The 23,356-nt window shown below is 38.5% G+C and overlaps 1 protein-coding gene across 1 annotated transcript in view; it reads left to right on the top strand.

The window, feature by feature from the left end:
• Positions 1-23,356, top strand: part of LOC150081755 (S-adenosylmethionine synthase-like) — a 395,138-nt gene that overhangs the window by 286,232 nt on the left and 85,550 nt on the right. The window contains 1 exon segment of the mRNA XM_090378855.1: positions 16,644-16,826. Within this exon segment, the coding sequence (XP_090234981.1) occupies positions 16,644-16,826 (183 nt within the window).

Raw genomic sequence — 23,356 nt, 5'->3', positions numbered from 1 at the left:
AATGCGCTGGTCCCACAGGAACTAGTAGTTGTTGGTGACTCTATTGTCAGGGAAACGGGGAACATACTTTGTAAAAAGGATAGGTGGAATAGGACCAGGGTATGTCTGCCAGGGGCAAAGGTTGATGACGTTGTAGAGCGGATATCATCTTTTAAGGGCACAAAAGGTGATATAGTTGTACACATTGGCACTAATGATATTAAGAGTAGGAGACCGGCGGAATTACTTAGCAAGTACAGGTCACTGTTGAAAAAAAGCCGTGAATTAGGATTGAACTTGAAAGTGTCTGCAATTCTGCCCAGACACGATAGGAGGGAGTATATGATGAGAGCCTTGTCGATCAATTCGGCCCTGGAGGGATTGTTCAAGGCTCAAGGGATAGAATTTTTTTCAGCCTGGACTGTACTTGTTAACAGGAGAGATTGCTTCTACAGGGATGGGATACACTTAAATAGAAAGGGTGCAAGAATTTTTGCTGATGCTGTCGAGGCAGTGTTAGGTGGGTCGGAAAACTGCTAGTTGGGGGGGGATACAAGGACTAATAGATTAACAGTAGCCAGTGGCAGAGGTGGAAGTGATTCTTGCACTGCTTCTATTGAAATGAGCAGAAGTCTGAAAAACAAGATGCAGGATATTTCAGAGACTGCTGGTAGTCATTGCGGTACAAGTAAACACATGGGTTGTGTTAGGGTAGCTAAGAATAGAAACAGGTGCATGTATACCTGCGTGTACACCAATGCTAGGAGTTTGGTAAATAAATTTGATGAATTTGAGGTATTGCTCAAAACATCAAAGGCAGATATTGTTGGGATATCAGAGACGTGGTGTCACACAGATATAAGTAATGCGGAACTGGAATTTGGGGAATACAATGTGTATAGAAAGGATAGACAGGACAGGAGGGGAGGAGGGGTTATGCTATTAATTAAGAAACACAAAGTCCAAGGAAGTGAAGCCAGTCGACATCGATGGACAGGGCAGTGTCGAGTCAGTTTGGTGTGACATAAGCATAGGGAAATCAAAATTGAGAGTAGGAGTGTGCTATAGGCCTAATGACTCTGATGAGTATAATAAGATATTGTACAGGGAAATAGAGTGGGCCAGTAAATCAGAGAGTCTTATAATGGGGGACTTTAATTTCCCAGATATTGACTGGAATTTACAGTTTGGTCACTCGCACACTAGCAAGACTTTTGTGGATTTATTGGATGATTGTTTCCTACATCAGCATGTTCGTGAGGCAACAAGAGGGAGCAATACTCTTGATCTGATTATCAGTAGTGATTCTTCATGCATTAAGAACCTGTAGATAAATGAACCACTAGGTGGCAGTGATCACAGTGTGTTGAAGTGGGATTTACTCAAGGAGGTAACTACCATCAGAGGTAAAGGGAAGGGTTTTTGTTTTCGTAAAGGCGACTATGATGGTCTGAGACAGTATTTAAATTCTATACAGTGGGACTAACTGATGATGTTACCAACAGCAAACTCAAAATGGGAAGCATTCAAGGAACTAATCTTGGAGGCTACCAGGCTTTACATACCAACTAAGAAATATTGTTCAAGGTTTAGGCCTAAATGGTTGTCAGATGAACTAATGAGACATGTGGCAGAGAAGAAAAATGCATGGGATACATATAAATTAATGGGTGACATGGAAGCCTATGATAGATATAAGTTGGTCTGTAACCAAGTCACAAAGGAGATTAGGCAGGCAAAGGCAGACTATGAAAAATCCTTGGCAAAGGATGCAAAGAAAAACAGAAAAGAGTTCTTTACATACTTGAACTCGAAAAGGAAAGGGATGAATCAGATTGGTCCACTGGATATTGATGGTTCAACAGTTGAGGATCCTGCTCAGGTTGGCAGGGTCGTTAAGGACAATACTGACGCTATGCTGCTGCAACAGGTCTGGAAAGGTTGAACAGATGGGCTGAGAGGTGGCAAATGAAGTTTAACATTGACAAATGTAAAGTACTACATATAGGAAACAGTAACCCCAGAGCAACGTATCAACTCTGCGGTACTACACTGACAGTGGTGGAGAATGAAAAGGACCTGGGGGTAATTGTGCAGGCAGATATGAAGTTCTCTGAGCAGTGCAGACGAGCTGCAAGAGTAGCTCATGGTGTCTTGTCAATGATATACAGGAATTTTTCTAGCAGGGATAAGGAGGTGATTATTCCCTTGTATAAGGCAATGGTTAGGCCACATCTTGAGTACTGTATACAGGTCTGGAGGCCTCATTTCAAGAAGGATGTAGAGCTGCTGGAACGGGTACAGAGAATGGCAACAAGATTAGTGAATGGAACAAAGGGTTGCTCTTACGAAGAAAAGCTTAAGTTTTGCAAATTACAGAGTCTGGAGACTAGGCACCGGCGAGGTGACCTGATAGAGGTGTATAAGGCTTTGAATGGTTTGAGCATGCTCAATGCCAATGGGATTCTTCATCTTGCTCAGAATAATCACCTCAGAGGGCATAAATTCAAATTGAGGAAGGACGGATGTCGGATAGATGTGCGGAAATTTGCCTTTGGCCAGCGGGTGGTTGGTTGGTGGAACCGACTTCCATCACTTGTTGTTGAAGTTGATAGCCTAAGCAAATTTAAGGCTCAACTGGACAGGTATTTCGAACGAACGGAGGGATGAAATTGGAGTGGGGTTTTTTTTTTTTTTTTTTTTGGCTGATGCTGAATAAGCTTGCTTTCTTGCATCATATGCCTCTACTAATGCTAATGAATGCAAGACATTTTCTAGTAGCACTAGAGGTGACACAGCATTGACTTACCATTTTTATTTATGGTTTGCTATTCGTGTTAGGTATAGAAAGAAAATTTTATATAGCAAGATGTGTAAAAATCAAATCCATTAAGAAGTATTAAGTGGGTGTGTTTTAAAGAATAGCTTTGCGCAAAGCAGCATAAAGCTAAAACTTAAAGGAATATAAATGGGTTTTTAATGTAACTCTTTGAAAGTTTAAGAAAAGTTAAGGGTCATGTAGAAAAGAGGTAAACAATAGATGAAATGGTTTCAGTGAAAGCAAGATTAATAAATTAGGTATGACAGATGCACCTAAAAGTGCAAAGCAGCATTAAAGGATGCAAGAGTATATGTAATTTGTATTAATATTAAATAAATTAAATTAAATTAAGTATAAATGGATGTGAAAGTTACACAAGATGCCATTAACTATAAGGGTGAGGAAAGTAGAAAAAGAAGAGATTAGTGAAAGAAGGTTAATATCCTAGAGGTTATGATGAATTAAGTTAATTATGGGCTGAATTGCCAAGCCAATATAAAGTGGAGAACTGTAAAGTAAAATTAATACAACAAAAATTGCAAATAAAAATAAAATGAAAACGATATAGGTGTCATCAGATATGGAGGAGAGACAATTTTAGAAAGAGGTCTAAATAGGTAATGCAAAAATGCTTGATCTGATGTCAGCAGAAATAAATATTGATACATAATTAGGTATTTCATCAGGGGACTACACCTGACCATGTATCAGGAACTGTGTTTCTATACTTGTCCATAGGGCTCCTCCATAGCCAGGTGGGAAGGATCAGCAGTGCGTAGCACACACTTCTTGATTAGAATGGGGTTTGAGCCCGTCACCACCAAATACGGAGGATGCGGAAAGGTCAAAGAATGACCACCACATATTAGCATTAGTACAAGCATATGATACAAGAAAGCAAGCTTATTCAGCATCAGCCAAAAAAAAAAAAAAAAACACCACTCCCATTTCACCCCTCCGTTCGCTCGAAATACGTGTCCAGTTGAGCCTTAAATTTGTTAAGCTATCAACTTCAACAACAAGTGATGGAAGTCGGTTCCACCAACCAACCAACCACCCGCTGGCCAAAGGCAAATTTCCGCACATCTATCCGACATCCGTCCTTCCTCAATTTGAATTTATGCCCTCTGAGGTGATTATTCTGAGCAAGATGAAGAATCCCATTGGCATTGAGCATGCTCAAACCATTCAAAGCCTTATACACCTCTATCAGATCACCTCGCCGGTGCCTAGTCTCCAGACTCTGTAATTTGCAAAACTTAAGCCTTTCTTCGTAAGAGCAACCCTTTGTTCCATTCACTAATCTTGTTGCCCTTCTCTGTACCCGTTCCAGCAGCTCTACATCCTTCTTGAAATGAGGCCTCCAGACCTGTATACAGTACTCAAGATGTGGCCTAACCATTGCCTTATACAATTGAATAATCACCTCCTTATCCCTGCTAGAAAAATTCCTGTATATCATTGACAAGACACCATGAGCTACTCTTGCAGCTCGTCTGCACTGCTCAGAGAACTTCATATCTGCCTGCACAATTACCCCCAGGTCCTTTTCATTCTCCACCACTGTCAGTGTAGTACCGCAGAGTTGATACGTTGCTCTGGGGTTACTGTTTCCCATATGTAGTACTTTACATTTGTCAATGTTAAACTTCATTTGCCACCTCTCAGCCCATCTGTTCAACCTTTCCAGATCCTGTTGCAGCAGCATAGCGTCAGTGGTGTCCTTAACAACACTGCCAACCTTTGTATCATCTGCAAACTTGGACATTAAACTTGATATCCCATCATCAATATCATTCATAAACACCGAAAACAACAACGGACCCAACACTGAACCCTGAGGAACTCCACTAATAACATTAGTCCACGTTGAGCAGTGTCCATTGATTACCACTCTCTGTCTTCTGCCACTCAACCATCCCCTTATCCATAGCAGCAATTTGCCTCCAATGCCACACTGCTCCAATTTGTGCAGCAGTCTTCCATGTGCAACAGTATCAAAAGCCTTTCTAAGATCCAAATATATAATATCAAAGTTATTCCCTGCATCCAGTTCTTTTGTGACTACATCATAGTATCCAATCAAATTGGTCAGGCAAGACCTGCCCTTAACAAAACCATGCTGCGTCTGAGCTATAACTGAATTCTTGTCTAGATGATCCTGCAGTGTTTCTTTAACCAGTGCCTCCATTAATTTACCTGGAACAGAAGTTAAACTAACAGGTCTATAATTACTTGTGTCAGCCTTTGATCCTCCTTTGTGAATTGGGGTTACATTTCCACAACTCCAGTCTATGGGTACCTCCCCTGAGTCCAAAGAAGCTCTCATAATTATGGCTAGGGGTTTGCTTACTTCCTTTGCTGCCTCCTTTAATATAACTGGATAGATCCCATCCACCCCAGGTGCCTTTTTTATGTTTATCCTCAACAATCTCTCCTCCACTTTCCTCTCAGTTATTACAAAATCATCCAGCTCACTGCCAATGTTTACTTTACCTACATTATTCTCCTTTCTGAATAACTCCTCATGCGTGAATGTAGATGCAAAATACTCGTTTAGATTGTTAGCCACCCGAGCAGGATCCTCAACTGTTGAACCATCAATATCCAGTGGACCAATCTGATTCATCCCTTTCCTTCTTGAGTTTAAATAGGTAAAGAACTCTTTTCTGTTTTTCTTTGCATCCTTTGCCAAGGATTTTTCGTAGTCTGCCTTTGCCTGCCTAATCTCCTTTGTGACTTGGTTACAGACCAACTTATATCTATCATAGGCTTCCATGTCACCCATTAATTTGTATATATCCCATGCATTTTTCTTCTCTGCCACATGTCTCATTAGTTCATCTGACAACCATTTAGGCCTAAACCTTGAACAATAATTCTTAGTTGGTATGTAAAGCCTGGTAGCCTCCAAGATTAGTTCCTTGAATGCTTCCCATTTTGAGTTTGCTGTTGGTAACATCATCAGTTGGTCCCACTGTATAGAATTTAAATACTGTCTCAGACCATCATAGTCGTCTTTATGAAAACAAAAACCCTTCCCTTTACCTCTGATGGTAGTTATCTCCTTGAGTAAATCCCACTTCAACACACTGCGATCACTGCCACCTAGTGGTTCATTTATCTGCAGATTCTTAATGCATGAAGAATCACTACTGATAATCAGATCAAGAGTATTGCTCCCTCTTGTTGCCTCACGAACATGCTGATGTAGAAAACAATCATCCAATAAATCCACAAAAGCCTTGCTAGTGTGTGAGTGACCAACCCATATTATACTCATCAGAGTCATTAGGCCTATAGCACACTCCTACTCTCAATTTTGATTTCCCGGAGCAATATGGCCTTAGTTGCTAATGCTCCTAAAAATCAAATAACAAACTTGTCCATAGTAGTAGAAAAAAAGTGAAAGGCCAAAAAAGGAATGAAATGAAATTAGCACTTTTTAATACAGTATGGACAAGGTAGTCCCAACACAGTGTAATAGGGTGAAATGAACATTCCTGCTATTCTACTTCTATTGCTCTTTTTCATCTTTATTTATTTAAAATACTCCTTTTCCCTTCCCCATCCTCAATTTAATACCTCACCCTTATACCATTTGCTTGTTCCAAATTTATTTTTAAAATACACTGATTTCTTATCTAAACAATATTAAATCGTACACTAAATTCCACATATTTATATTAATATTAAACATATTGATATTATCCATTTTTATCCCAACTCAATGCTTATTTTTACCTCAATTAATTTTTACTTATAAATATATTACACTACATTTCTTCCCCCATGATATATGGGGGAAGAAATGGTATAGCTATCATCAGAGATGATAGCTATACCATTTTATTTTTATTTGCAATTTTTGTTGTTCTAATTTTACTTTACAGTTCCTCCTCTTTATATTGGCTTGGCAATTCAGCCCATAATTTACTTAATTCATCATAACCTCTAGGATATTAACATTTTTTTCACCTTTCACTGAGGTGAATCCGTAGCCAGGTGAGAAGGAGCAGCAGTGTATAGCACACGCTTCTTGATTAGACCAGGGTTCGAACCCATCACCACCAAGTACGGAGGATGCGGAAAGGTCAGGGAATGACCACCGCATATCCCTGAGCAATATGGCCTTAGTTGCTAATGCTCCTAAAAACCAAACAACACACCTTTCACTGATCTATTACTCTCTTTTTCTACTTTCCTCACCCTTATAGTTACTGGTACCTTGTGTAACTTTCACATCCATTTATACTTACTTAATTTAATTTAATATTAATACAAATTATATATATATAATTTACAGACACTATATTTGTTTCAAACCACACATTGTTTATATCCTTTTGCTTCCTTAATGCTGCCCCACACATTTTTGGAGCATTAGACATATGTTCGCTTTTTCATTTTTTCTCCCTCTACTGCTTATTTTGCTTTTTTACAATACAATATTACTACTATGTATATAGTGTTGTATTGTTAATTGTATTAAATTTGAAATTGAATCTAAATCATGCCTCAGACCAGGGCAGCAAAACAAAAGGCTCAAGCTAGTGCAAGTGCTGAGGCTCAGGGGAGAACTGAGGGGGGTTGTCCTCTGAATCACAGCTCATTGAAATGTACTGCTTGTTTGATGTTTGTGGAGCATTCAGGAATGGGACATGATATTGCCAAGGGACAATGTCTTTGTGTGTGCCCGATGTAATGAGTGTGAGGAAATCGGACACCAACTCAGCATTGTTATAGGCCTATATGTGAGCTTGAAGAAGAGAGTAGATGCCTTCGAAGGATTTAAATTGAGGGGCCCATTAAGCTCTCGGCTGCCCACATCAATGCCAGAGCTTGAACGTCAGGCAACATCCCAGCAATCCCCAAGGCAGCATGCGCTGTTCCCACAGGAATTAGTTGTTGTCGATGTCTCTATTGTCAGTGAAATGGGGAATATATTGTGCAAGAAGGATAGGTGGAACAGAACCAGGGTGTGTCTGCGAAGGGTAAAGGTTGATGACGTTGTAGAGCAGATATCATCTTTTAAGGACACAAAAGGTGATATTGTTGTACAAGTTGGCACTAATGATATTAAGAGTAAGAGACCGGCAGAATTACTTAACAAGTACAGGTCAATGTTAAAAAAAAAGCCATGAGTTAGGTTTAAATTTGAAAGTGTCTGCAATTCTGCCCAGACACAATAGGAGGGAGTATATGATGAGAGCCTTGTCAGTCAATTCTGCCCTGGAGAGATTGTGCAAGGCTCATGGGGCAGAATTTTTTTTCATCCCGGTCTGTGCTTGTTAGCAGGAGTGACTGCTTCTACAGGGATGGGATACACTTAAATAGAAAGGGTGCAAGAATATTTGCTGATGCTATCGAGGCAGTGTTAGGTGCGTCAGAAAACTGCTAGCTTGGGGAGATACACGGTCTAATAGATTAACAGTAGCCACTGGCAGAGGTGAAAGTGATTCTTGCACTATTTCTATTGGAATGAGCACCAGCCTGGAAAATAAGATGCAGGGGATTTCAGAAACTTCTGGGAGTCATCACACAACAAGTAAATACATGGGCTGTGTTAGGGTAGCTAAGAATACGAACAGATGTATCTATACTTGTGTGTACACCAAAGCGAGGAGTTTGGTAAATAAATTTGATGAATTTCAGGTGTTGATCAGAATATCATAAGCCAATATTGTTGGAAAATCAGAGACATGGTGTACACAGATATAAGGAATGCAGAATTGGAATTTGTATACAGGAAGGATAGAAAGGGAGGAGGGGTTATGTTATTAGTTAAGAAACACAAAATCTAAGGAAGTGCAGCCAGTTGACATGGGTCGACAGTGCAATGTCGTGTCAGTTTGGTGTGACATAAGCACCGGAAAGCAAAATTGAGAGTAGGAGTGTGTTATATAGGCCAAATGACTTTGTGATGGATATTATTATTCGCTGTATGGTGCAAGGAAGCCTGAGGCTTAAGCTGCACCAGCCAAAAAAAATTCCTGAGTTACCCTGAGAGAGAGAGTTAGAAGTAGAAAGGAATCGCCAAGAAAGAGAAGAATGATGATATCCAGCTCAGGACCCTGGATGTGTCAAGCCCATACTCACAAGATATGGGCTTGGGCCAGTAAATCAGATTGTCTTATAATGGGGGATTTTAATTTCTCAGATATTGACTGGAACTTGTGGGTTGGTCACTCACACACTAGTAAGGCTTTTGTGGATTTATTGGATGATTTGTTTTTTTACAGCGGCATGTTCAGGAGGCAACTAGAGGAAGTAACACTCTTGATCTGATTATCAATACTGATTCTTCATGCATTAAGAATCTGCATATAAAGGAACCATTAGGTGGCAATGATCACAGTGTGCTGATGTGGGATTTACTCAAAAAGGTAACCACCATCAGTGGTAAAGGGAAGGGTTTTTGCTTTCATAAAGGTGACTGCAGTGGTCTGAAACATTTTTTAAATTCTGTACAGTGGGACCAACTGGTGACACTACCAACAGCAAATTCTAAATGGGAACCATTCAAAGAATTAATCTTGGAAGCTACTAGGCTTTTCATACCAACTAAGAAAAAAAAAAAAGGTTTATGCCTAAACAGATGTCGGTGAACTAATTGAGACATGTGGCTGAGAAGAAAAATGCATGTGATATATATAAGTTAACAGGTGACACGGAAGTCCATGGTATTTGTAAGCTGGTCTGTAATCAAGTCACAAAGGAGGATAGACAGGCAAAGTAGATAATGAGAAATCTTGGGCAAAAGATGCAAAGTAAATCAGCAAAGAGTTCTGTACTATGTAAACTCTAGAAGGAAAGGGATGAATTAGATTGGTCCACATTATATCGATGATTCAACTGTTGATGATCATGCTCAAGTAGCTAATAAACTGAATTAGTATTTTACATCTACATTTACACATGAGGAGTTATTCGGCGGGGGTCGGGGAATGCCAGAGGTGTATTAAACTCTGACAGTGAGATAAATGGTTTTGAAGATAAACATAAGGAAGGCAGCTGTGGTGGATGGTATTTATATTAAAGGAGGCAGCAAAGGAAGTAGGCAAACTCTTAGCTATAATAATGAGAGCTTCCTTGGATTCACGAGAAGTACCTGTGGACTGGAGATGTGCAAAGGTGACCCCAATTCATAAAGGAGGATCGAAGGGTAACACAAGTAATTCCCAAACTGTTAGTTTAACTTCTGTTCTGGGGAAATTAATGGTGGCACTGGTTAAAGAATCACTGCAGAATCTTCTAGGCAAGACTTCGGTTATAATTCAGATACAGCATGGGTTTGTTAAGGGGGAAATCTTGTCTGACCAATTTGATTGGATACTATGATTTGGTCACAAAGGAACTGGATGCAAAGAATAATTTTGATATCATAAACTTGCATCTTAGGAGGGCTTTTGATTCTGTTGCACATAGAAGACTGCTGCACAAATTGTAGCAGTGTGCCATTGGAGGCAAACTGCTGCTATGGATAAAGTGATGGTTGAGTGGTAATCAATGGTCACTGCTCATTGTGGACTAATGTCAGGTTTCAGTGGTGTTGGGTCCATTGTTGTTTTCTGTATTTATTAGTGATATTGATGATGGAATATCAGGCTTAATGTCTAAGTTTCCAGATGACACTAATAACCATATGCTACTGCAATATGATCTAGAAAAGTTGAGCAGGTGTTGAGCAGGTGGGCTGAGAAGTGGCAACTGAAGTTTAACATTGACAAATGTTAAGCTTCAGTTGCCACCTCTCAGCTGTATATGCGTAACAATAACCCGAGAGTAATGGGTTATTGTTACGCATATACTGCACTGAGGGTGGTAGAGAGTGAAAAGGACCTGGGGGTAATTGTTCAGTCAGATATGAAGTTTCCTGAGCAGTGCAGACGGTCTGTAAGGGTAGCTCACGGTGTCTTGTCAATGATGTACAGGAATTTTTCTAGCAGGAAAAAGGATGTCATTATCCCTTTATGTAAGCCAGCGGTCAGGCCACATTTTAGGAAGGATGTAGAGCTGTTGGAACGAGTACAGGTATGGGCAACAAGATTAATGAATGGAACAAGGGTTTGCTCTTACAAAGAAAGGTTTAAGTTTGGCAAATTACACTGTCTGGAGACTAGACACATGCGAGGTGATCTGATTGAAGGGTATAAGGCATTGAATGGTCTGAGCAAGCTCAATACTGATGGGATTCTTTCTCTTGCCCATATTAATTGCCTGAGGAGACATTAATTCAAATTGAGGAAAGACAGTTATAGAATAGATGTGCGGAAATTTGCCTTTAGCCAGCGGGTGGTTGATTGCTGGAACAAACTTCCATCTGTCTTTGTAGAAGTTGACAGCTGGAATGAATTCAAGGGAAAACTAGACAAACATTTGGAGCGAATGAATGTGTGAAATGGGAAGGGTTTTTTTTTTTTTTTTTTTTTTCTTTTGCTGAAACTGTATAAGCTTGCATTCTTGCATCATGTGCCTCTACTAATGCTAACTAAGCAGTCATTCTGATGAATTAAGGGAGTTACTAGCTCAATTCAATCCAATAGGTGTTTGCTTATGGGGAAACATTCTTGTCACTCCAAGTTTTTCCAAAATTCTCAAATTATACAATGTATACAGACAAGATAGCAACTCAGTCCCACTGCATGTGGAGGAGTAGCCATTTTGTCGATTCTAACGTGCCATCCAGGCTTTTCCAGTTAAGATCCAATCTAGAAGCTGCAGCTACTCATATTGCAGCTGGTGCACCAGTTTCCCTTGTTTCCGTTTATATTCGCCCATTGAATCTGTACCTCTTCCTCATTCAAACTCGCAATCTCATTACACAACTCTAATTGGTCTTTTTAGTGGCTTTAATGGACACTATCCACAGTGAGTGTCCACTGCAATAGACAGAAGAGGCAAACTGATTGTGGAATTTATGAATCATAATTTACTAAACTCTAGGTCACCTACCTACATGATTTACTATTACAGTTGACTTGTTAATTTATTCACCGTACATCTTTCCAATCATGACATGATCGGTATTATCCAATCCCTTTAATAGTGATTACTTTCCAATTATTTACTTAATACAATCTGTGGTAACTCAAAATCCTGATCGACGATCCAAATGGAAATTTAATAACTTGAACTCGGATAGCTATTCTGCCAAAATGCTTTTAGACAGAATTTATGTTCAACTGAAACCTATTGATGATGTAACTACTTACATCACCAATCAGATTCTGACTGCGACTAATGCTTTCATTCTAAAATCCAAGACATATTGCACTCTTTGAAATCACCAGTTGAATCCCATCTAGTTGGGAGTATGAGAACAAGAGAAAAGCTGTGTATGGAATATTTCTGCAAGTATCCTACCACCAGTAACTTAATTGCTGATAAAAGGCTTAAAGCTAAAGGAAGACAAGTTAGACGGAAAGTGAAATGTGATTCGTGAATTGCTTTTGCATCAGCCATCACAAAAGATACCAACACACAGATCATCTGGAGAAGGATATAGATGCTAAATAGCAAATTTGTTTGGCTGCCCTTTCCGATACTTCACTGGGAAGGGAAAGACATGTCTACTCCTGAAGAAGTTGCCAATGCGCCAGCAGAATCTTTTGCCATGATCTCTGCTTCTGCCTGCTATGCATCCTCTTTCCGGAGCATCAGAGATGGTGGAGAACAGTATAAAATTACTTCTCAACATGCCGCTTCTTTCTGTACAACTTTATGTTAATAGAACTGAAAGAATCATTAAATAGATCTTCCAACAGTGCTGCAGGCCCAGATGGTGTTCATTACATTATGCTGAAGCAGTTACATGAAGAGGACTTGTGCACCCTGTTGATTTTCTACAATTGAATATTCTCTGAAAATGCCTATCCTTCTTTCTGGTGCCATTCTTTCATTATCGCCATACCAAAACCAGGCAAAGATCATTCCCTGGTTCGAAATTATAGGCCATAATTTCTGTCATTTTTTCCTACACAACTCTCACGAGCTGTGTAGGAAAAATTTTCGAAGAGATGGTTCATACGAGGCTCACTCAAATCCTGGAGTCACAGCATCTCCTTCCAGATCATCAGTATGACGTTCAGAAGAACAGATCAATGCTAGACATGCTTATCAAAGCTGAATCTCATATTCGCAACGTACCATCAAACCATAGCTCCTACTAGCCATAACCAAAGTTGAATCTGGGACTTCACAGAATGGTTATAATATCGAATCTCAGAAAAGAAATCTGCTGCCACTCACTTCTGCAAGTTACGGGCTCTCCATCACGATCCTGAACTAGAAATAAACAAAACTCCAATTCCACTTGTTAATACCGTTAGATTTCTTGGACTGATATTGGACAGCAAGCTAAACTTCGAAGCTCACATTGCTCATTTAAGAACTACAGGTAACCCTCGTATAGCACAGTTATTAAGTTCCTCTAAAATGTTGTTGTGCAAAACTATGTTATACGGGACTAAGAAAAAGTACAGGGGGGGGGGGTTACATTCCAAAAGCTAACAAAAATATGCTATTTTATTAAAAAGATGTTAACAAAAATGCACCATTCTATATTTCTTGTATCTTCTGCTATCTTTAAAAAATCAGTAATCTTGGTTTGTTTACTTTTGCTTGATAAATCTTTGTAAATTTCACCATATGGAACTAAGCATTGTTGAAGCTCCCTTTTGAACTTTGGGCTCCTTTCATTCAAAAATCTGCATTCAAAAAATAAGATTCTAATTGCTCGGCTTTATGCTTCCCCTATGCTTTTTAGTGTAAAATTTGGAAGTTTAGAATGTTCATCTGCGATATCGTCATCTGAATTGATTTGATTTTATCTCCGGTGGCATTTGCACCAAATCCAGCATGCTGGCTTCTCTTTCTACCAGTAATTCTAATCATCTTTTTTTTTTTTTTTTTTTTAGGAGCATTCGGCAACTAAGGCCATGTTACTCTGTGTATATTGTCTATAAATTGCATGTCCCAAGGTCAATTTTCTGTTTACTACCCTCGCCCGACTAACTCAGCCAAGTTGTGAAAAAGACCCATAAAAACTCCTCCCTTCATCGACAGGATTCGATCTTGGGTCTTTTCCAGCCGGTGTGGAGAGGAGGGCGATTTTATGAGCTGTGCTACCCATGAGGGCTTCAGTAGTTATATCATCAAAACCTTCCCCTCCTACCAATGTAACAAGTTCTACTATCACACAGATTCCGTTTTCTGCCTGTTCGATCATATTTCCTGAATGAACTGACTCAGACCATGCATTTAATATTAACGGTTTTACTTCTTTCAGCAATAAACCTATGATTCTGATACAGTCCACAATTTAGATATATTTGATAGATTCAGAATCTTTTTTTTTTTTCCAAAATCCATTGTAACGATTTTCTGATGGAATGAGTTTTAAAGGTGGATATATAATGCCTTGATCTAATGGCTGAATGTAACAAGTTGTATTAACCTAGTACAACTGTGGTGGTAGGAACATAACTTCAACTTTTGGATGGCCTGGTGTGCTATCCAATAATAATAAAACTTTTAAATCTAGATTTTTTCCACAAGTTCAATAGCACAGAACGTAACAGGGGCATTTCCCAATAAAATACAGGAATTTCTCAATTTTTGTTTTGACTAGCGAGTCAACAGTGGGGATTCAAAAAGAGTGGAAACGCTGAAAAATTACATCCAACATAGTAGCAGGGTTTTCCCCACACAAAAGCTCAAAAATACCCCATTGTGTGAGTTTACTGAAATTAACCATGTTAGAGCAAAACAGTGTTGTGCGAGGATTGCCGCAATTTATCAATCATGTTATAGCGAAACCATGTTGTAGACGTACCTTGTTGTACGGGGGTTGCCTGTACTTGTCTAAGGCATTTGAATATACTTCAATCAGTCTCATCCACGTCATGGGGAGCTGATCGGTATACCTTACTACACCTGTACAAGTTTCTAATGCTAGAGGTTTTCCGGTATATGATTTTGCTAGGATAAACATATTAGAACGGCTAAACGTCATCCAGCACAGTGCTCTGAGGACAGCCCTGGGAGCTTTCAAGACTTCTCCAGTCTGTAGCCTTTATATTGAAGTTCATGATCTGCCATTACAACTTCACAGATTGCTGCTAAGATCCAAAGCCTCCCATCCCATCTAGTTGGGAGTATCTGTATATCTGAATCCTAGTGGGATTCCTTTTATGAGAGTAAACCACATGAAAACCAACCTGCATCGCTCAGACTTAAAGAACTTCTTCGTACTTGGAATGTTGATCTAAGTGACATATTTTGGACACCACTCTTCTTTTACCCTACCTGATTACATTTTCTTGCCTCTCATGATGATCACTTTCTCCGATGGGGAATGATGTTTTAGCTATTTCCAATATCAGACAGTTGCATGCAGCCCATTCTAATCTCAGCTGCAATTCCTGTATAATGTACAGTGGTGGATCGAAAACTGACAATGGTAGGTGTGGCAGCAGTTTCCCCTTCATTTAGAGTTACAGCCTCGTTACAAGCCACACGCAGTATCTTCACTGCTGAGCTGTATGCCATAAAGCTAGCACTCAACCAGATTGTTGAATGTTTAATTTCACATCCTCTAATCTATACTGATTATCTCAGTATGGTCTTTGACATAAGAGAGAGAATTTCTATTCGTGGAATCCTACACTGAAAACTATTCACTATCAGTTGCTCTCATGCAGAGAGTCCAATCAATCAGTAACATTTAGTTGGATAACAGGTCATTCTGGGAAATGAGACTGCTGATCTTGCCGCTAAACATCTTACCACATCCTCACAGCACCTTCAAGTTCCTTATGCGGATTACAAGCCTGTAATTCGCAAGGCTTGTTATGAAAACTGGTCACTGATCTGGAAGAGTAATACCAACAACAAACTTGACCAGGTAAAACAAGATCCCAAGTTGTAGTTACCAGATTCAGACAAAACAGACATGAAGTGGTATTGGCAAGACTGAGAATTGGGCATACTCATATTACATACCTGTTGTTATTATTAGGAGAAAATCCGCCCCAGTGCACATCCTGTCACACCCAACTTACATTCCACCACTTTCTTGTAGACTGTCCTCTTTACTTTTCTATCCATTCTAGCACTTTTTGGTCATTCAGCAAATTGAACGAAGCCCAGGCTTTATCCCAGTTTCTTGGTAATCATGCAAATGTAGAACTCTTAACATATTTAAATTGTACTGGCCTATATGCATGTATATAAATCAATTGTTAAAAAAGATATATGAAATAAACTATGAACTGACACAATTTGGACATGTAGCCCTTTTGTCATTAAACTTAATATCAACAACAAGCCTGACTACAAATAGAATTTCTTTGCTAAGAACAAAAAATAAAATAAGCTTAATTAAGTTGAAAAAGGCCATATTTTCCAAAAAAAAAAAAAAATTCTGTTTCCAAGAGCTCAGAATTCTCTGCCTTTACAATTCATGGCCTCAAACCTGGAGAAACTTTTAAAAAAAGCTTTTAAAACCCCTATGAAAAATAAACATCTACAGAGTGACCAAAACACCTCTTATCCTCCTTCCCAAAGCATATTTCAACTAAAACATTTAGATACTGTAAGTATTACACATTATTCTTTGATTTTTTTTTTTTATTTTTTTATTATTTTTTTAAATACTGGTATAGTGTGCTTCCAAATTTGTCAATCAAATCACATAAAAATCTTAATTCAAATCATTGAGTTCTTTGGTTATTATTTAGTAAGTTCATGTACTTTCCATTTAACTAATTGAATGAAATGTGTCTGTGTATATGGATGTATTTATGCTTTTCAGTAAACTTTAGCATCCATTTTTCTTTAGGGTGATGCTGGTTTAACTGGTAGGAAAATTATTGTTGATACTTATGGAGGATGGGGTGCTCATGGAGGTGGAGCATTTTCTGGTAAGGACCCAACAAAAGTAGACCGATCAGCAGCATATGCAGCTCGATGGGTTGCCAAATCTCTGGTAAAAGCTAAACTCTGTAGGCGGTGCCTTGTTCAAGTAAGATCGGTTATTCTGGTATGTTTTATCTTTACTTCATTTAACTTGCCGGCCAGTGGTGGTGTAAGATTTTGCAGAACCACCTGAAAAACATGTTCCAAAATGTGCAGTGTTTGTTAAGAAACTAGAGCCATAAAACTTTATTTAGGAAGCTAGAGCTTACTAAAATATAGTTTTATTGCTCTAGTTTTTGGAACAATATTAATTTCAAATAACTATATAAACGATAGTTATTTGAAATTAGTAAACAGCAATAGGTGCATGTGCATTAGTTGAAATTTTCACATGCTTCGTGAACTTTAAAATATGATTTAGTTTCAGGTTTCTGTTTTGTGTTTTTCTCTTTTTTTTTTTTTCTTCCAATTGATAAAAATTTAGATTTTTTAAATATAAATATTTCTTTAAATAAATTAATAATTACAAGTATTGGAGATTTCAGTTTGTTAAGAAAATGTCAGGCATTGGTGATGTTTAAATTGAAAATCGATTTTGAATGAAGATTTCAAAAGAACGATGAAGACTAGTGGTGGGGGGGGGGGATAGAGATAATTTGCTTTTAACATTTGATTGAGGGTCTTGGATGTGGTTGGACCCAGAGCTATATTAGTATTCAGTGGGATACACAGTTCTGGTTAAAAAACTTCCAAATTATTGGAAGAATTTCCCAGATTTCTTCATGAAATTGAAAAAGTTGTTGATAGAGACTTTGTAGGTAAACTTAAATATTAATGTGATTACCCATTATGTATAATTTTAGTGAAATTATTTCAAAATTTTGAAATAATAAACAAAATTTTATTATGAGCACTTAGCTTAGATTTTTATTAAAATAATACAAACCCATCACCCCTTTTTCAGAAAATTATTAGCAGTAGTGAAAAAATCGAACACCCTAGTGACAGTCAGTGGAGAGAAACTAGGAAGTATCAGCATTAGACATAGAATGTTGCATCATTACTGTATCATGATCATATAAAGCGTTTAGAGTGTAAGCCTCAAGCTATGGAAAAGTCTAGACTATGTATAAGTATAGTGCAAAAGCATCAATAATACATAGCCAAATCTGAATGAACAGAATATTAGTAATTCGGCATCGTTTTAAGTTATATCTCATATTGTGAATACCTTCACAACGAGTTGCCATGATATTGCACTACTTCGAATAAGTAACGCTTCACCTGAGGAAAAGACTAATGTTACTTATTTTCAGATGGATACCACTACCCAGACGACACCGTTTCAGGGCTATTTTGTATTTGTGTGGGATAATAACTCAACTATCCAGTTGTCCCTATTAGACTTAGAAAAGCAAAAAGATAGAGGGAAAGTAATAGGAGTGGAAGAGGAAAAGAAACGGTGTAGAAGAATGAAAGGAACAGTAACTCCTTCAACTCACACCACTCAAAAACTCAAACTCCTCAAATAGGCAACGCTTCGCCAGTGAAGAAGACTGTTGTTACCTATTCTTGGAAACTCCGGACATCATCAAGCTCCCCCTGGTGCCGTTTTAGGGCTATTTGGCCCTTCTTCGGTGGGTGGGTAGGTACCCGAGCGATGCAATGATGGCAAAACAGTTATGAAGTATAACTCCACAATATGAGAGATGCCTGATGGTGTATGATGTATTTAGACTATAAAGCATTTAGGGCGTGAGCCTCAAGCTATGGAAAAGTCTAGACTATGTATAAGTATAGTGCAAAAGCATCAATAATACACAGCCAAATCTGAATGAACAGAATATTAGTAATGCGGCATCGTTTTAAGTTATATCTCATATTGTGAATACCTTCACAACGAGTTGCCATGATATTGCACTACTTCGAATAAGTAACGCTTCACCTGAGGAGAAAACTAATGTTACTTATTCTCAGATGGATACCACCACCCAGACGGCACCATTTCAGGGCTATTTGGCCCTTCTTCTATGTATTATTGATGCTTTCGCACTATACTTATACATAGTTTAGACTTTTCCATAGCTTGAGGCTTATGCTCTAAACGCTTTATAGTCTAAATACATCATACACCATCAGGCATCTCTCATATTGTGGAGATATACTTCATAACTGTTTTGCCATCATTGCATCACTCGGGTACCTACCTACCTACCTACCTACCTACCCACCCACCAAAGAAGGGCCAAGTAGCCCTGAAACGGTGCTGTCTGGGTGGTATCCATCTGAGAATAAGTAACATTAGTCTTTTCCTCAGGTGAAGCGTTACTTATTCGAAGTAGTGCAATATCATGGCAACTCGGTGTGAAGGTATTCACAATATGAGATATAACTTAAAACGATGCCACTTTACTAATATTCTGTTCATTCAGATTTGGCTATGTATTATTGATGCTTTCACACTATACTTATACATAGTGTATCATGATCAATAATGCCAAATAAAATGAATTGCAGTTATGAAATATCAAAGCAATCTGGAAAAATTTCCCATTGGCTGTACACATGGATGATCTTAAATTATATGGTAAATCTCAAGCAGAAATTGAATAATCACTAAATACAGTTAGAATATTTAGCCAGGATATTGCTGTTGACTTTAGAATAAAAAAATATATAATATAGTGTTATCAATCAGTAGGGGAAAAATTGCTAGATCAGATGCAGTTCTAGCAGATGACAATGTAATTTAAAGCCTTGACTACAAAGAAAATCACAAATAAATGCCGATATTGCAAACTGGAGATCTTCAACAAATAGCAAAAAATAAGACCAATGCTAAATACATAAAAACAGTAAATTGGCAGAAATAGGCCAAAGGGCCATTCAGTGATCAATATAGTGCTGAAATAATTGATTGGACACATTAGAAAAATCATGACAAGTAATCATGCCCTACACCCTCGAAGTGATGTTGAGTGACTCTTTTTTACCACAAAGTAATGGTGGCTGATGATTACTTCAAGTGAAAAAAACAGCAGAAGAAGAAAAAAAGGACTGAACGATTAAATCAAGAGTAAGAAGGAGAAACTTTGGCTGACATCTGCAAAGAAGATATAATTAAAGTGCGCAAAATAAAGAAAAGAAACAAAAATAGAAGAGAAACCTTAAAAAATCATATTGATGCATTCCAGAGTAAACAACTACATGTTAAATATACAAAGAACATTGAAGGTAAAATTGACAAGGGGAATAATTGGAAATGGCTGCAAAAATGGAACATGAAATATGCAGCACAGGAACAGGCACTTGAAAACAAATATCATGAAGTTGAGAATTGAAAAGATTAGAAATGAAAGTAAATGCAGCTAGTACAAAGAAAAAATGAAACTGTCAACTGTGTAGTATGAAAAAACTGACATCTGTGCAGTAATATCACACAAGCTAACTACAAAAACCTTCATGATAAAGTTGCTGTAATGCTGCATTAGAACTTACACAAAAAAATTGCTGAAAACAAATATGTTAAAATATTGTGTCATTTTAAAATCCAAACTGATAAGTAACTGGGACATAATACTCCAGGCATCACTATGGTTGAGTAGAAGCAATTACACTGATCAGTGTGGCCATCCCAGGAAATGTCAGAATTGAAGGAAACGAAAAGCAAAAATTTCAAAATACCAAAACCTACAATAGTCCAGGCTCTGGGAAAGAAAAGCAACTGTTATTCTAGTAATAATTAGGAGTACTGAGTGCAACTGCAAGAGGTATAAGGAAACATCTGTATGAAATTGGCAGAGACAGGATAACAGAAAGACAGATTGGATTTACTTATTCTTAGATTCTTGGGTAGAATACAAATCTGCAACGGACCAAAAATTCCATCTTGTATTCATATTGTCTATATATAATAATAATTACAATAGACCGGGCATAACCCTCATTGACAAGAAAGAAAATACTACCTATCTGATCTATATATCAATGCCCAAGGCTGGCAACCTCCAGAAAACCTACAAGGAAAATATGTGCATAGACCTAAGAGAGGAGATCAAAGAGGTGTGGCAAGTGGAACAAGTAACGACCATTTTGATTACTGTGTCAACCACTGTTATGGTGCCAAAAGACCCTACATGAGAGCTTAGCAGTAATAGGTTTCCCAGAGAACACCTGTAGGATAGTGAGCAGGTTCCTTGACAAACAGTAATAACAGCCGGATATAAAAACCACCCTGTGCACCTGGTACCAGTACCCATCATGAGGTGGATCCCAGTCAGGGAGAAAAATTGTGATCAATACAGTGTTGTAAAAGGAAAGGCATATAAATGACCAAGTGAGCGATATTGGCACACTGAAGTTATGGGCTAGTTGCATTACAGCTGGAATTTTGCTTAGCATCAATTGCACTATCTAGAGAGCACTGTAAAAGCTGTATACTTGGTTCTCTGTTTCAGTTCTTTGCTGAAGTTATTTTATCTAGTTTAGTATATTCCATAAGAAGAAAATGTAAAATTTTTTGAAGATTATGCTTGCTGACTTTTAATTCTTTGGTTTGTGAAAAAACAAAACATTATCCTTAGTGTGATAAAATATTGTGTAAAAAGTTCTTTCCTATAAAGTTTTACCCTAAAGAGTTGTTATAATGGATCCCCAGCTTGGGACGTTGGGACTGAAAAGGATTTTTTTTTATTAAAACCCCAAACACGAAAGGTATCAAAACCTATAGTACTTAGTACCGTGCATGGGTTGAAGGAGAAGTATTGGGGGAGGGGAGGGGGGATGCCGGAAACTTTGCTCTAGAGACTAAACATGGGTTTCACCACTTCAAGCCTCCAATAAGCAAAGTGGTGGTATTTCACCGGTTGATGAAAGTCATTTACCACAGATGAACAGTATGTTGAAGCTGATGGTATTGAAATAGAATCTATTCAAGTGATGCGAATTCTAAATCTCATTCAAATGCAGTACCTACTTGTTCCACACCCTAGAAAAATAATCCATTTGGTTATTTTGAGTTGCTTGCAACTGAAATTTTTTCAGTTGTTCTTCAATGAAAATGTTATGCAGCCACCGTAAGATGTGAAGCAGGTATGAAACTTGCTCACCAATAAATTGAACGGAAAGCTATTAGTGTGGAATAGATGAAAATTTTATTGGGATTCTTCACACAGGAACAATTTGTGCACTAAAAATCCAAGATTACTGAGGGAAAAAAAAAAAAAAAAAAAAAAAAACAGTAACAATGAGATGCCTGCACTTTCCCAAAATCTTGAATTTTATAAAATCTAGCCTTTATTGGATCACCTAAACAGCACCAGCACAGTGCTAAAAATTTATTATCCAAAAAAAACAGCATGTCGCACGCAATGCATGCAAAATAAAAAGGCAACCAAAATAAAAGACATACATACTAACAGCCAAGTGGCCTGGTATTGAAGTGTTTAGTGTTCCCAGGAGTGTCGGATGAAATGGGAGAGAAAAGGATGTTCTGCAAATGTAGTTCTGAAACTGATAGATGAGAAACTGTACATTTGGACACTCTTTTCATATGGATAATTTTTAGTTCTTGTATTCTCACAATACAATTGCTTGAGGCCAATAGGTACTGTACTGTACTGGCCAATAGGTACATTTACATGCTAACAAAAAAAAAAAAAAAAAAATTTCCAAAGAATATTTCCACAGCAAACTTAAAGAAGGGTCAAAATCTGTGTATGCATGTATTCCAAGGGTGTAGCTGTTCCCAAATGCAAAGACAAGAGAGGCCAAACGAAAATGAAGCCCGCAGCCATTACTGAATATAACAAATATATGTCTGGAGTACACTGAGTGGACAGAAATCATGAGATACCTGAATGGTAGGCCCACCATTCACCCGGATAAGGGCAGTCACACGGCGAGGCATTAAGTCCATTAGTTTACGAAAGCATTCCACAGGTATTTCCATTCATGCTTGCTGCATGCTGTCCATAATTCCGTCGCATTCCTGTGTGGAGGATCCAAAGCTTGAGTGGACCTTCCATAGCATCCCAAAGATGCACCACGGGGTTCATGTCCATGAACAGGGAGGCCATTACATGGTGGTAAAATCTGTGGAATGTTCTTCGAACCATGTTCTACTCACCACCGTTCTGTGGGGGGGGACATTGCCCTGCGGGTGCACGATGACCATGAAGGGATGCAGATGGTGTGCAAGGATGGACTCATAACCTGGACTGTTCAGAGGTGCATCTAGATGTACCAGCGTGCCAATGTGTGCCAGTGAACACGCCCCAGACCATTACCAACCATCCACCTGCCTGAACACTTCCTTGTTGACGTGCATGGCTTCATGCAGTTTCCACCAATACGCACCCTCCCGTCTGCTCGAAATAACTGGAAAGGGGGTCTTATCGGACCAGGAGACCCTTCTCCGATCATCTAAGGTCCAGTGCGAATGTTCTTTCACCCAGGTGAAGCGTAGAATCCTGTGTCATGGTGTTAGCAATGGGACTCTGGTGGGTTGTAGGTGGCTCCCATTACCTGTTGTGCCTAATGATCGCCTGATGGTCTTGGTGGAGACATTTCTGGCACCTCCCTCGTTGAAGTCTGCAGTGATTTGTGCCACTGTCCGGTTGGCCGAAACAATGCGAG

This window comes from Mastigoproctus giganteus, chromosome 8, assembly GCF_048544385.1.
Source record: "Mastigoproctus giganteus isolate SK-2022 chromosome 8, ASM4854438v1, whole genome shotgun sequence".
NCBI lineage: Eukaryota > Metazoa > Arthropoda > Arachnida > Uropygi > Thelyphonidae > Mastigoproctus > Mastigoproctus giganteus.
Note: the sequence above shows the minus strand (reverse complement) of the source record. Positions and strands in the feature narration are given on the sequence as shown.